The 16,410-nt window shown below is 41.5% G+C and overlaps 1 protein-coding gene across 1 annotated transcript in view; it reads left to right on the top strand.

The window, feature by feature from the left end:
- The window catches only part of ATP6V0A4 (ATPase H+ transporting V0 subunit a4), an 89,917-nt gene extending 74,053 nt beyond the window's left edge, over positions 1-15,864 (top strand). Inside the window, exons 20-21 of the mRNA XM_029599767.1 lie at positions 6,656-6,827; positions 11,944-15,864. Of these exons, the coding sequence (XP_029455627.1) occupies positions 6,656-6,827; positions 11,944-12,037 (266 nt within the window). The 3' untranslated portion in view covers positions 12,038-15,864. The remainder of the gene's footprint in view (positions 1-6,655; positions 6,828-11,943) is intronic.
- The last annotated feature ends 546 nt before the right edge of the window (positions 15,865-16,410 follow it).

The raw sequence follows: 16,410 nt of genomic DNA, 5'->3' as shown, positions 1-16,410 counted from the left end.
TACAGAAAGAACCCTCCTATGGGGCCAGTCAGGTTTCTGCCCTTTCAAATTCACTTAAATGCTCTTCGGTTACTGGCTCCACAAAGGCCACAAGAAGAAGAGTGTCTGCAATGTGCCATTTCTGGGTTGTTTGTGTCTCTCCGGATTCTCTCTTTTTTTTTTTTTCATGTTGCGGGGCATCGCTGCTTCAGAGTATTTTTTTTTTAGTATGTGTACTTCTTCCTCGGGCGTTGGCTGGGTCACCAAGCTAACATCCTTAGACACGCTTCAACCATACCGGCAGTCCTTTGCCAAGTGTCCTTTCTGTCCACAGTTAAAACATGTGGATGAGATTGGCATCTGAAAAGTGGGTATGGAGGCCGTGCCCCCTTCCTTGGAGGTTCATTGCTGAGGTCCTCTGTCCCACACCGGGGAATGGTTACCTCTCTAAGCCCCTTTTGCCAGCGGGCATTGGCTGTTCCTGGTGGAAGACTTCCGCCACTTCCAGGACTCTCTCCAAAGTGAGCCCAGTGTGCCAGCAAACCCAGTTCCACATGGGCCAGTCTAGACTGTCTAGGAACTGCTCCAGGAGTATCTGATGGGCCTCTTCCAGTCCCGACCTTGCATCCAGTTGGTGCTACTTCCAACCGGCATCTTTCAATTGGTGAGAAATAGTTTTCTGGGGCTCTCCCTGGGGTGTAGGGCTGCTTGCCAGAACTGCTGCCAGTAATGTCTTAGGGAATACCCAGCCCTCTATAGCAGAGGTTCTCAATTTTTTTTTCAGCCGAGTCACACCTGACAGATGGTTCTCACATGCATGGACACGCTGAACATGCGACCATCACGGGGCTAAATGTAAACATGCACTCTGCATCCTCAGGAACCCCGTCGACCCCCCAACAGTGGGTGCAGAGCAGAGCTAGGGCATTACCCATCCAACTTACCATACAAGAAAGATATTCTGGTTCTGATGACATCTCCGTAAAAGCAAAACAAACTCCCTTTAGTACCAGGCACAATAGCCTTCCTTATGAATAGACAGTAATTTACCACTAATGCATGTCCTATTGAGAAAACACAACAAATAATATTGATACAAATGCCTACATGCTAGTAAAATACCTCACCTCGGTCACACACAGAACTGACCTTCACCAAGTACAGAAAGACCACAAATTATAAATATGGAGACAGAAACTGGAATGGAAAACCAAAAAAGCCTCTCTGCATGCAGTGCAAACTTGGAGAAATGGAAAGAGAAATATAGCACCTAACACAGTCCCAGGATCTGCAAAACTGCACACAAACTAATTCGCACAAAGTTACACCTGTATTATGGCACACACTCAAACAGTAACAACCCTTTCTATGAAAAGGCAACACTACAAATATTAAACCAGATCCTAAACACTAATACACTTCCTATTAGGAAAACAGAATAAGCCAAGCTGCTATAGATCCCCACACAAAAATAATTGTAAACCTATACTAATAAATGTTACAAAACAGCTGATGAGTAGAATAACATCCAACAATTAAAAACTCATAAAAATTATTTAAAATTGTCCAAATATCAATAAAATATTTCAAAACAGCAGACACATCACATAATACCCAATAATTAAAATGGCAGTCAATCAAGAAAAATAAACTTAAAAAAACACCTTTACTTACCCTCTCCAGCAACTCTCCTACTCCTTTCCCTTGCAGGCCATTAGCACACACCAGAAGCAACAGTGGCTGCTAAAGCTCTGTCCTCACAGTCCTCTTCCTTAGGGCCCACAACCAGTCACTCACACACAGTCTGTGTCTCACACACCAATAACCTCCCTAACCAGTCTCTCTTCCTCACTCACACACACACACACACCAGTCACCTCCCTGACCAGTTTTCTCTCATGCACACACCAGTCACCTCCCTGGCCAGTTTGTCTGTCTCACACACACACCAGTCACCTCCCTGACCAGTCTCTGTCTCTCTCACACACACCAGTCATCTTTCTGACCAGTCTCTGTCTATTTCACACACCCTAGTCATCTTCCTGACCAGTTTCTCTCTCTCACACACACACCAGTCTCTCTCTTTCACAGAAAGACATCACCTCCAACCAGTCTCTCTCTCTCTCAATCACACACATGCTATCTCATTTACATACAAGCTCTCAATCACACACAAATGATCATGCGCTCTAGGGAACTCTGTCATCAAGATGGCGTACAGGATCACCCATGCCATCCCGGGGACACTGGGGAGAGCGGCATTTGCAGGCTAAGGTTGAAAGACTTCTCAAAATCACTGGAGCAGGAAAAAGAGAGCTGAGCAACAGAGGTCACAGCAGTCTGCGACCGACAGGCGCAACAGATAGGCTACACATTTTAACTAATAGATCAGAAATTTCATTTTTTATTTCCTTCAGTACCCTAGGATGCATACCATCCGGTCCAGGTGATTTGTTACTCTTTAGTTTGTCAATCTGGCTGACTACATCTTCCAGGTTCATAGTGATTTGATTCAGTTCATCTGACTCATCACCCTTGAAAACCATCTCCGGAACTGGAACCTCCCCAACATCCTCATTAGTAAACACATAGGCAAAGAATTCATTTAGACTTTCTGCAATGGCCTTATCTTCCTTAAGAGCCCCTTTAACCCCTCGGTCATCTAACGGTCCAACCGACTCCCTCACAGGTTTCTTGCTTCCGATATATTTAAAAAAAATCTTATTATGAGTTTTTGCCTCTATGGCCAACTTCATTTCAAATTCTCTCTTTGCCTCTCTTATCAATGTTTTAACTTGACAATGCTTATGTTTTTTCCTATTTTCTTCAGATGGATCCTTCTTCCAATTTTTGAAGGATATTTTTTGGCTAAAATAGCCTCTTTCACCTCACCTTTTAACCATGCCGGTAATCGTTTTGCCTTCCTTCCACCTTTCTTAATGCATGGAATACATCTGGACTGCATGTCTCGGATTGGATTTTTAAACAATGTCCATGCCTGTTGAACACTTTTAACCTTTGCAGCTTATTTTCCTGACTGTAGTAAATATTCTTAGTCTAAATGCTACTGCCCTGTGGCCAAGGATTTTGCAATCTTCTTTACATATCCCCCTTTAACATTTTTAATATGTCAATAAAAGTCAGAAGTTCCAAGCAAATCCCTGGCCCCGTGTCTTAGGTTGACCTGTGCAGAGTGACCCGTGGAGCAGAAAAGGTGAGCTGGGCTGTTATTCATCATAGAAGACAAGGAAAGGTGACGTGTGGCCATACTAGAGATATCAGTTGAGGCCAATCCTTAGTATTTGGTATTCCTTTTCATCAGTGGAGGAGGTCAAAAAGGGGAGGAGGGGGAGAAGATATTTCAAAAAGAGATCATACATGTTCTGGGATAATTGCAGCAATAGAAAACCAAGTAGCTGACTGTTGGCAGAGACTTAGGCATTCATATCAGAGGCACAGGCAGATAAAAAAAAATTCATAAGTGCAACAGCAATAATGATGATATACATTAACTTATGTCCCAAGCCCTCCAACAAGGATCCAATACCAAGGAAGTCCCAAACCCATGCACCTTGGAGAGGAGTGTGGGCCTGTGATGAAATATCCTTAAGAACTGAGAAAGCTATTTTTAAGTATACTCTTTGATCAACATAGGAACCACAGAGGCATTAACAAATCTACAGACACCACCTTTCTCATCTAATAATAAGTCCAGAGCAAGGCAGTTTTCCATTATCACACTAACAAGGGTTGAGACATCCATTTGTATGTCTTCTAGGCCATTAACTGTTTCACTGGCCAAGAAGAGCAGAGAAGTTCCTGAGAGATTTTCCAGCTTGGAAACTTCAAGCTGGGGGATAAGGGCATGCACAAAGCTATGGAAACCAGTGGGTCGATCCTTAATTGGATCTGTACCTTCTCAACATTGTTCAATGTGTGGGTGAAAATTTGACTTCAGGTGAGAAATACCAGTTTAAATGGGCTATAATAAATTCTAAAGCCACAGTACCCCTTTTCCCTATACATTTGTCACCCTAACCATTACCAAGGAAATATACCATGGGGTTAGTTATATGTAGACTTAAAGAAGTGGAGCATATCTTTGCATCAGTAAATTCCAACCAAGATTGCACAGTCAGAAAAAAAGCCTAACGTTCAATGAGAGATGTATTATAAGAGGTGGAGGAAGGTGAAGTGTTAGTAAATGCAAAGTATGGGTATCATTAAACGCACACAAGTCTATAGGCACAGTTTCATTCCTTTTACACGTGATGCATCCCCAGTTTCCTGGCATTTTCCAGATGACATTGGGATGTAGAGTTATAGTCTGTTTGCAGTAGGGTCCGGGGTATGCATCTAAAAGTGAGGAAGCTCTTTGAATGCACACTTCTGGTGTGGCTGCCGGAAGAGCAAGAGAGAATGACTGGCAAGCTGTTGAATTGGTCAGAGCGAACAAAACCACCTCCTCAGATTGGTAGAACATTAATACGTGTCCAGCTGCCTTCCTGTTAACCTATATACACACCCAGAAATTACTTAAGTTACCAGCCTGATTGGTATTAATTTACAAGTTAAAAGGTAAAGAATATGTCACCCAAACAGATCCCATGACAATGGAAAAAAAAAAACAAAAAACCAGGAACCTTGCCATGGTGGGATTCTATATAAAAGAAAAAAGAATCCACAAAAATATATCCTTTTTCTCTTGTTGATACATTTTTGTGGATTCCTTTTTCTTTTGTATGTAATTTTCGTGGGGATCTGATTGGCTCTTTTCTGTTTTAGGATTCCTTATAACCCATGCACTTAGCAGAGGAAGGGAGCTTATCATGCCGGAACACAAACCCTGGGCCTACTCCCAGTGTCACTCTTTGCTTCTGCAACTGGAGGACAATGGCAGTTTGCATCAACTTCTTGGCCTGGTCCATAGTAGCAAGCTTGGTGTGCATAGCATGGATCCAAGCCTTCTTTCCTTACACTTTCATAGTTGTTGACTTGGTCAGATGTACCTGGTAGGGTCCTTTCCAGTGAGGTTCTATGGCTTTAGATCAAAGGAAATTTCTTATTAATACAGAATAATCAGTTTGTATCCTATGTGCAATATCGACTCGTGGCCTTGGCTGATGCTATACTAACCTGTTGAGCAGTCTTAGAAATAATTTCAGTCAAAATTTTAACGTACGAAATCTTACAGGTGAATTTTCTAAGAGGTTATGCACGTAAATGTAACATACTATTGTAGCAATTTTCAAAAGCAATTTAAATGTCTTAAGTGCACTTAATCATGGGTAAAACCTTTTTTGACAATTCAATTGCATATATTGAAGCAATTTTCAAAAGCCCACTTATATAGGTTAAGTACATTTACATGTATAAAACCCAGTTTTAAGCATATAAATGCTTTTGAAAATCAAGCCCATAGCTTCTGTCAGATGAGACAGCTCACATTCAATTAAATTTATTCCTGGTACAGGAGGTATAGGCATTGGATGGCCAGTGACCACTTCAAAAGGGTTCAAGCTGGTGGTCCTGGCTGTGAAACCTCTATACTGAGTAATACTGCTGGAAGTACATCTGGCCAGGAAAGTCCAGTTTCCTCCGCTGCTTTGGCCAGCCTAGTTTTTATCATCTGGTTCTTTCTTTTGACTTGGCCATAGAACTGAGTATGATAAGGGCAATGCAATCTATATTTCATACCTATTAGTGTAGTTACATGTTCTATCACCTTATTATGAAATTCGGGCACTTGGTCACTGTCTATACATTCAGGTTCACCCCGCTGGGAATGTACTCCTTGAGCAGTATTTTTGCCACTGTGGCTGCAGTGTTGGTCTTCATGGGGTAAGCGTTGGTCTATTTACTAAAGTGGTCTACTCTTACCAAGCAATACTGATACTTCTGAGCTTTTGGCATATATATATATATATATATATATATATATATATATATATATATATAGTCCACAAAAGGGCCCCATCGTGGCAGGGCAGCTTGATGAGGATCCTCAGTACCTGATGTAATGCTATGTTTAGCCCCCGTTATGAGCAATGTAGGTAGCATCGACAGAGCCACAAATTTATTTATTTATTTATTTATTTATTTATTTATTTAGGGGCTCTTATATACCGATATTCTTGTAACAAGTTACAAATCAATTCGGTTTACATTAAACCATAAAACCTGCGCTAACAAGGCATTACATTAAACTAGGAAGCCAAGAACTTGGGTTCATTAACAATGTTAACAGGGTGAAAACAGGGGGAACAACTTTAGCCGGCTAGCCAGCTCTTAACTATAGGTAGCTGTCTCGATGAATGAGGGGGGCCAGAAGTTTAGTCAATTAACCGTTGCTGTAGCTAATGACAGATATCTTCAAATACTAGTGGGTCTAGATTCTGAATGGTTATCAGCAGAGACCAGGTAGTCCAACTCCGAAATCGATCAATCCTGAAAAAACAGGATTTATTCTATCTAATTAATTACAAAACAGCTTATCCTCCTGTTCAGAATCAATTTTGGCCACACCTCTCCAGTACACATAAAAATGGCGCTTGGCAACTTTACCCCAACGGATGATGCACGAAGATGAGAAATCTACCTGGAACTGCCAGAGATCAGGAATCTGTGCAACATGTAAAGAGGGTTCAACCACTCTCTCTCTCTCTTTTGTTTTCAGAGCTTTCAGAGGTGCTGTGGTCAATGGTGATGCACGCAGGCATCCAGAATGGAAGCTGGGCAGGGCTAATTACCGTCTTCATTATTTTTGCTGCCTTTGCTGTCTTGACGGTGGCTATCCTGCTTGTTATGGAAGGCCTGTCTGCCTTTCTACATGCATTACGTCTTCACTGGTAGGTACCATAGCTTGGTTCTCAGAAATACAAGGTTTTACATATATATATATATATGTATAGATATGTATATATATATGTATAGATATATATATACATGTATAGATATGTATAGATATATATATGTATATATGTATATATATATATATAGATATATATCTATGTGTATATATATAGATATATATCTATATATGTATAGATATATATAGATATATATATGTGTGTGTGTGTGTGTGTGTATACAGTATATATGTATACATGCATTTCTCAACAGGCTAATGGGGCACATATAGGATCTTTCCCTTACTTTTCCTTGATCCATGCTCTAGTTCAGGTTGGAGAACAGCTGACCTGTTGCAGAGATGTGGCCACAGATGAAAACTGGCCTGTGACAGAGGGAATCTGATACTTGAAGGGTATAAATCATACATAGGAAACAAGCATTTTTCAGTGGCATGAAAGGTCTACATTTAAGGCTCATGATATAAGATTGTGAGAGGGGTAAGGTAAAGTATTAATAGGCATGAGTTAAGTTTGCATGAATGTGAGGCAATATGCATGTAAATCTATCTCATTGCTATTCCTGAATACCTGACTGGTGTATGGTAGGTGTGTACTGAGAAAATGTTTTTGTTTCATTTTTTTAAATTTTATGTACTTTTTTTTTTTTAAATTACTGTTTCAATTTGTCTAATTTTTGTTTTTGGCTTGTTTCATTTACTAAAAAGAAAAAAAAAAAAAAGAAGAAACTCCCCCCCCTTCCCTCCTCTCCTGGTATCTAAACAGAAAAGTTTAACTCCCTTCTCCTGGGCTTTTCCCTTGCCTGGGTGCCAGCCAGCTCTGACGCTGATGCCATTTGTTGTACGCCCGAACAACAAAATGGCGCCAGCTAGTGCCATGTTTGAACAGGTACCCGGCAGGGCAGGAGTGACCGAGGATTGCTTCTGCCCTTTTGTACGGCACAGATTCCAGAAAATTGTAGAGAGACATTTGGTGATCTTATGGGCTAAGAGGAGGATTAATTTTCCTGTTTTGGTGGCTCTCGGGTTTTTTTTTGTTGTTGTTGTTGACTTTCGGAAACAAAAGTCAATTAAAAAAAAAACATTTTGGGAAGGTTTTTGGATTTTATTCTGTTTTTAAACAAAATAAAATAAAAGATGTTTCATCGTGCTTTTCATTTAGTATATGGCCCTTAAGAACTGGAGTTCCCCACATCTGCTATACAGAAAGGGTGATCAATCCTTGACATAGTCTTCCTGTGTAAATGGTACAGGCAAAAATAATATTGAAATGCAAAAGACAGCAATAAAGGAACCTAAACAGTGGTAAAATAAGGGTGAAGCTAGATTCTGTGTGGTCTGCTCTGTGGCCTTGCACTTGGAAGGGAAGTTGATTATACGTGACTGCCCTTCTGTTTTACATCTCATTTCTATTTTAGAAATCATCTTTTTGAAACATAACATTGTATTTAGATTAATTTTTTTAAAAAAATCATGTACTTGCTGATACTAGAGAATAACCCAGGCAGTGTTAGCCTTGAGTTTTCAGGTCAAAAATAGGAATTGTATGAATTTTATTTATTTTTTTTTAAATTTCAGAACTAGGGGCTTGAATCTAATCTGAGCAACTCCAGGTCAGAGTCTGAATTGACTTGCCTGATCTGACATAAATTGAATTTATCTCCCTCTGGATCAACTTACCTCTGCTGTCACTGTGTTAAAGTTAGCACGGTTACCTTTAGTGGCTTGCTGTATTGTATTGTTATGTATATGCCCTGAAGTCTTGACTGGCTGCAAACCTTTTCAGTATTTGATATATATGTTACATATTCAATCATTACGATCCAAGAGGGTGATGTACTTGTCCATTATACGGGCATGTTGTGAGATTCAACCCAAGGCTTAGTGACACTGCCATCCAAGGAGTGGTGCTTCAATCTGATAAAGAATAATTTGGGATGGTACTACTACTATTTATTTTATTTATTTATTTTTCTATACCGGTGTTCGATTTTACATATCACATCGGTTTACATTCAACCAAGAACTGCAGGAAATTGGGCGTTTCCTTTGTCTAATACATTGAACATCTGTCAAATACATTGAACAATTATAACATGGAAGTGGTTAAAAAGGGATATGAATGGAACATGGAAATGGTTAACGAGAGAGAGGAACATTAATGGAGGTCAAAGTGAAAGGAACTCTTATCATATTGTAGTCAGGTGTAGGATTTTCATCTTATAGTTAGGACAAGGTGGAAGAGCTTCTATTTTACAGTGGTCATGCCCAGAAATAATATCTTACAATGGAGTCTCAGTGGTCAGTGAGAGGTTAATAGAATAGTAAGGGTGTATGTCGGTTGATAAGGGGCTGGTTGTTGACTGGGCTGTAGAGGTTTGTTCTGGTGTGAGAGTTAGGTCATGTTATTGCAGCGAAGGCTTTAAGAAATAGCCAGGTTTTAAGCTTTTTCTTGAAGGATTGGGGTGTGATGGGTCTGTTCTGAGATCTGTGGGGAGCTTGTTCCACAGGGTGGGTCTGGCAAGTGATAGCGTTCGTTCTCTTGTTGATAATTTGTGTGTTTCTTTTGGTGATGGTGTTTGTAGGAGTCCGGTGTTTGATGAGCGAAGGCTCCTTGGTGGAGTGTGGAGGTGAAGGGGTGTAGTTAGCCAGTTGGAGTTGTTGCTTTGGAGAATTTTATGAACAATAGTTAAAGTTTTGTATTGGATTCTTAATGGACAGCCAGTGTAGCTGTTTGAGTATATGTGTTATATGCTCCGTTCTTCTGCTGTTGGTGAGAGCTCTAGCGGCGGCATTTTGTAGAAGTTGGATAGGTTTGATGTATGATGCTGGGAGGCCTAGGAGTAAGGAGTTGCAGTAATCGAGCTTGGAAAACAGGAGGGCCTGTAGGATTGTTCAAAAGTCTTGTGGGTAGAGGAGTGTTTTGAGTTTGCATAAGATCTGGAGTTTATAGAATCAATCCTTCAAAATGTTGTTGATGTGTTTTGTGAAGTGAAATTGGGTATCTATGATAATGCCCAGGCTTTTTGCTGAGGAGAGTAGTTGGTTGTTTGGATGGTGTGTGTGTTGGCGTCTGTACTGGGAGGTGGTGTAGGATTGTTAGATATGTAGATGATTTCCGTTTTGTTGTGATTGAGGGTGAGGGATAGTTGAGAGAGGTGTTTTATTGTGCTCAGGTGGGAGTTCCATAAATTTAGGGTGTGGTCAATCGAGTGATTGATTGGGAGTAGAATTTGAACATCATCAGCATATATGTAGTATAATAATCCTATTTCACTTAGTTGTTTGCATAGAAGGGTCATGTAGAGGTTGAACAGTGTAGAAGACAGGGAAGAGCCTTGTGGGACCCCATGTGGAAGGGATATTCGTTTGGATTCGGTGTCATTGATTTTGACTTTGTAGGACCTGTTTGATAGGTAAGAGTTGAACCAGTTGAGGGTTGTGTCACGGAGGCTGATTTCCTTTAGAGTGGATTAGAGTTTTGTGGTTGACAGTATCAAAGGCGGCAGAGATGTCAAGGAGGATGAGTAAGTAGGAGTGATCACAGTCCAGGCCTCTGAGAATTGTGTTTGATAGTGACAATAAGAGGGTTTCGGTGCTGAGGGATGTTCTGGGAATAGTATATTGTGGATGTCCAGGTATTCGGAGAGTTGACGAGTTACTATTTTTTCAAGGATCTTGGCAATGAAGGGGAGATTCGAGATAGGTCTGTAGTTGGCTGGGTTGGTTTCATCTAGTTGAGGTTTTTTGAGAATCGGTTTGATGATGGCGCATTTTAGTTGATCCAGGAAGGTGCTTTAGTCGAGGGATAGGTTGATTATGCTTGCTATTGGTTTGGCAATGTGGATCGGTATTTGTTTAAGGAACTTGACAGGAATTGGGCCAATGGGATGGGCTGCAGGGTTGATGTTTTGGATAATTGATTCTATTTCGGTGGATGCGACGTTTTCGAAGTGTCCATTTGACATTATTTTTGGTTGTGTCTGATGTAATCTTATTGTCTGAGGTGGGGTTTTTTGCAATTAGGTTTAATATTTTGTTAAAGAATTGTGCTAACTCATCACAGGTATTTGTCTGGTTTTCTGTTTTGTTTGAGTTTTGAGTTGGTTGGATGAGGTTGTTAACAAATGTGATTAGGGTTCTGGGGTCAAATTGGTAGTTATGTATTTTTGCTGCATAGAAGTTGCATTTGGCTTTGTCAATGTCGGCCTTGTATATGTAAAGTATGGTCCTGAAACAATCTTTTAGTTGGGGGGGTGGGGATCTGACTCCATTTCTTTTTGGCTTGTTTTAGTAGGTGTTTGATGTTTTTCATTTCAGGGGGTGTACCAAGGAGATTTTTGTTTGTAGGATGGTTTAAGTTCTTTTGTGATGAGAGGTCATTTGATTTTGGCAATTTCTGAGTTGATATTGAGCCTTGAGTTTATGGCGGAGTTTGTGTCTGTTAGGTTTAGGGCTTCCAGGGAGGCTGGGAGTGTTTCGATCAGCTTGTCGCTGTTGCATACTTTATTGAACTTGATGATTTTGCTGAATTACTTTGGATCTGGGGTGGGGTTTCCAAGGTGTAATTTGGTTTGTATCAGTTTATGGTCTGACCAGGAGATTGCGGTAGCTGTTGGTGGGGTGTAGTTTGGGATTTTTTTGTTGGTGAAAATGAGGTCGCGTGTGTGACCTGCTTTGTGGGTAGGGGTCTCTATTATTTGTGTGAAGCCGATTGCATTCATGGATTCACTGAGGAGTTGGCAGGTGGCTGTGGGGGGCGTTTTGTCCATATGTAAGTTGACGTCGCCGAGTACTATTGTCGGGATGTTCATATCAATATTGTTTGCAATGGTTTCTATTAGTGGATATAAGTTGTGTTTGAGGAGGCCTGGTGGTGCATACATGAGGAGGATTTGGAGGTTCTTTGATTTAAAGATACCTATTTCGAAAGGGGGTGGAAGGTTGATGGGATGGACTACTGCTGCTGCTGCTACTACTACTACTACTACTACTACTGCTGCTACTACTACTACTACTGCTGCTGCTGCAATAATATTGTCTTCATTCCTTACTGTGTTTAATTCTTTTTTTTTATTTCCAAATCTTCTTTCTAGGGTGGAGTTCCAGAACAAGTTCTATTCAGGAACAGGTTATATATTTTCTCCGTTTTCCTTTCAACGAATCCTGGATGGAACAACAGAAGAATAAACCCAGCTTTGTGCTTTCACCTTTTTTCAAACTTTGTGGGTTTTTTATTTTATTTCCTTGAAATAATGTAACTGCAGATAAGAAAAATGAGAAATGATGGTGAAAGGCATATGTTGTTCAAACAGCAATCCATTATTTAAACAATGGCATTAATAATCTACCAGTTGTACAAAATTGCATTGAGGGTGGATGGGAGTATACAACTGGATGAGAAACAGATGAGCCAGTCCTGATTTTTGACTATTCAGTTGCAGAATATATTCCAATAACTCCAGTTTTGCTGTTAAGCCTGTACTAAGTATATCAGAATTCTAACCTGCATTTAATTAAGTTCCATCTAAAATCATTCTGGCACTTCTACATTTTTTTTAATTTGGTAAATCCAATCAGTCTGTTAAAAAAAAAAGTCCAAAGGGGCCAATTCATTAAAGGTCGTTAACAGTTATGGTGCAAGCTAAACAAATTTAGCGTGCACAATAAATAGCATGCTATTCTCTAAACTTATGTGTTAAGATGCCTGCTAACACTTTAATAAGTAGCTGGTAAACTGTAGCATTAAGGCATGTTAATGGGCATAATTTGATGCAGATGAAGGCCTAACGAGGGCCTGCAAATTATTACCGTATTCACTAAACCACGCACTACTTAGCAACCTCATGCTGTGGCCAAAATCTTAATACCCAGTCTAGATCACACGTCAGGCAATGATTGCAAATGCTATAAAAGTCACCTGCTGGCAAGAGATGGGCTGTAAGAGATTTCATGCATGCAGAGACAGGACATCTCCACTTAAAAAGGAGGAGGCACCGCTACAAACATTTAGCACCATTGTTGCAAGGTGCTGGTTATGCATTTTAGTATTGTCTCTAGACAAAAGGACCTGCTATGTATCAAAGAAACCCATGACCAGTTTTAGCCATCTAATAAAACTACCACTAAAATATTCAAGAGAATCAATCAATACAAATTTTTCTATATGGGAGTGAAATCTGGGGTCTATACAGGATAGGGTAGAATCCCAAGTTTGACAATACTCTGTGTTTACAGAAATTCCCTCAACAAACCGAACAAGGATATTTCCCCTTACCACTCACCATAGAAAAATACCCAAAACTTATAGAAAACTTGCTATACCATAACACACTAACTGCCAGACTCAACCAGTTACAACCCTTAGCATAAAAAGTCAACACAACAAATATTACACCAGGCCCTATAACACCATACACTTCTTATTAGGAAAACAGAGAGTAAGTCAGGCTGCTAATAGATCCCCACACAGAAACAACATGGTAGCAGTCACACATGCAGAAACAGACAAACCCTCACCAAATACAGGATAAAAGATACTATAAAGTAGAAATGCAAATTTGCAGACAAAAACTGAACTGAAAACTGTAAGAAACCAGTCTCTGTATGCAGTACAACAATGAAAAAAAGGAACATCACCATTCCTCATAAAATATCAAACAACAAAATCAAGAAATATAAAACTTCAATCATAACAGTAAAACCATATTAATAAAATGAATAAATATTTCAAAACAGCAGACACATAAAATAACACCCGATAATTAAACCTCTTAAGGATAAAAATGCCCTGATCTCTACACTTGGGAACTTTTGATTTCTAGACCCCTGAAATCTTCATTCATTGGGGATGAGGGGGAGCATACTGTATGCTCGCTATCATATACACACATTCTATAACAAACACATGTTCATTCTCTCTCTCACAGACACACTGTCACATACACAAATGCTCACCACCCCTTCTCTCACACAATATGCTCACACACACACGTACTCAAACATACTCTGTCACACATATGTCCTCTTACTTTCTCTCACACATACACACACACAGGCTCCCTCACTCCCACAGTGCGTGCTCTCTCTCCCGTCTCTCTCTCCCACACACACTCACTCCCACAGGCTCTCTCACACACACAAGCTGTCATAAACAGGCCCTCACTCTTACATGCTCTCTCTTTCTCATGCATGCACACAGATGCTCTCGTTCCTACAGTCTCTCATACATATGCTGTCACGCATACTCATATAGGCTCTCAATCTGGGCCTTCCCTTTTTTTCCAGGCTCTTTGGCCATTGATGGTCTTGCTGTGCCTCTTCAGCTGCTGTGGGATATAATCCAGAATGGCCCTGCCGGGCCTCTTCTTTGGCCACCTCAGAATAGAATCTACGGTGGCCCTGCCAGGCCTCTCCATCAGCCTCCGCAAGACAGGATGCTCGATGGCTGGGATGAGATCCTTCGCAATCCTGCCAGACCTTTCCTTCAGCCATCATGGGATGGGATCCTCAGTGGCTCTTCCAGGCCTCTTCATCAGGTGCTTTGGGAAAGGATCTGTAGTGGTCAACTGGGTCTCTTCTTTGGCCACCGGCATTTTTGGATCAGGCAGCAGCCTCACCTGGTCATCTCTTCATGACCTTTAAGCCACCAAAGAAATGGAGGCTTGGGGCACTGAGGGAAGAAGCTCAGTGTTCAGGCCCCATGTACCCAGAGCTAACGATGCCCCTATGCAGAAGAAAAGAAGGGGAGCAGAAGGAGAGTGACAGAAGAGAAGCATCAAGAGTAGAGGAGGAGGAGGAAACCAAACAGAAGGAAAAAGAGCAGTAGAAAGGAAAGAAAAATAAGAGGGGAAAGAGAGAGACACTGGAGGAAAGCAACAAGGCGGCCACATTCCCATATTTTATGACCCAGGACCACTTGCTGTTAGCAACAACGCCATCCATCTCCCTCTTCGATGCCAGTACTAGCTGCACATCTTACAATGGCCCTTTCTAACTTATCAGGTCATCGTGGGGTGGAAGAAGAAGTGAAGGGCTGTATTTCAGATGGGAAAGGCTGGTAGCAGCTTGGGTGGATGGAGGGCATGAATGGTAGTGAGGAATCTGGGCTACAGGGCTTAGCTTGCAACAGGCATCAGGATCCTAGACATATGAAGAGAATGGAAAGAGTGAGATGGCAATCTCTTCTACCTTGCACCTTTCTAGCAGTCTTATCTTTCTGCTCTTTTATCCACCCTGAATCATCTCTAAGGGAAGAGGCGATGTAGAAGAAAGGTTCCCTTCTCATAACACCTAAACCTACTCAATAAAAACAAAAACATATGTTTTTTCAAAATATTTATATTGACAAACCATATAGCAACACTGTAGCAAATGTTATATATGGCAAAAAAAGCAACAGAGAAACAGATGAGGTAGAACATGTATAAGGCATTGAAGGCAACATGACATTCTCTTATGCAACAGTATGCACGTAAATCAGGCCATTGATGGGACCTGCCAGTCAGAAGGTGCAGAAAACACAGTTCTTCAGCAGTGAAGCTTCATAGGGAACCCTCAGGCTCCATTACCTCCTCTTCAGCTACAGGATGCAATAGGTGACCTCTCGCCCTCATTGCATAGCTGTCCAGTTCCAGTCCTTCTACCTCTGGTTCCTGGCTCTGTGGGGCTCAGTGTGCTGTGAGTTGGGGGTTGTGTGGACTCTGAGGAAGATGTAAGATAGGGACCTTGCTGAAAAGTGAGGGAGAGGTCATAGATGTCAGTCTGTCCATGCTCCAGTGTTATCGATTGCATTCTTCCCCCTATATATTTGCCATGCTCTCCATGGACTTCTGCAACACCTCCATGCAATTGCAATGGGTCTGCAAATGCAGCTCCTGCAACTCGGACTTGAGGCCAATGGGGTAGATTTTAAAAGCAGCGCGCGCGGCTTACATGTGCATGCGCTACCCGGCGCGCAGACATGTACGCCCGATTTTATAATTTGCGCGGCAGGCGCATGCATGTTATAAAATCCAGGGTCGGCGCATGCAAGGGGGTGCAAAATTGTGCACCTTGCGCGTGCCGAGCCCACTCCAAGCCACGCTGCCTTCCCTCGGAGGGAACTTGCCTTACCCCCCCACCCCACCTTCCCTTCCCTTTCCCTACCTCCCTTAACCTTTCCCCCTACTTTTTTAGACTTTTTGTTTCAAAACTTACTTCAGCCCTGGGGCTGAAGTAAGTTGTGCTCGCCGGTCGACTGCTGGCGCATGTGATCCCCGGCACAGCGGCAAATATGGCTACTGTGCCGGGAGCCTGACTCCACCCCCGCCCCGGGACTTACACACGTCCCGGGGCTTCACGTGGGTCGCCGGGCGTTTTTAAAATACGCCCAGCGTGCGTAACCCTTTTAAAATCCGGCCCTTTGTAAATTGTGTTTTTCATATGCTGGTGGTCAACACGTGGAGATAGTGTAATGATCTGGATCTCCACACTTAGTGCTAGAAGATTTCATTCAGGCATCAGTTAACTAAGCTGTTGGGACCTAGCATGAATGGTAAAAGAAAACAAAAAACAAAAAAAAC

The sequence above is a fragment of the Rhinatrema bivittatum genome, chromosome 4, assembly GCF_901001135.1.
Source record: "Rhinatrema bivittatum chromosome 4, aRhiBiv1.1, whole genome shotgun sequence".
NCBI classification, from domain to species: Eukaryota; Metazoa; Chordata; class Amphibia; order Gymnophiona; family Rhinatrematidae; genus Rhinatrema; species Rhinatrema bivittatum.
The sequence above is the reverse complement of the archived record's forward strand: the minus strand, read 5'-3'. Positions and strand labels throughout refer to the sequence as shown.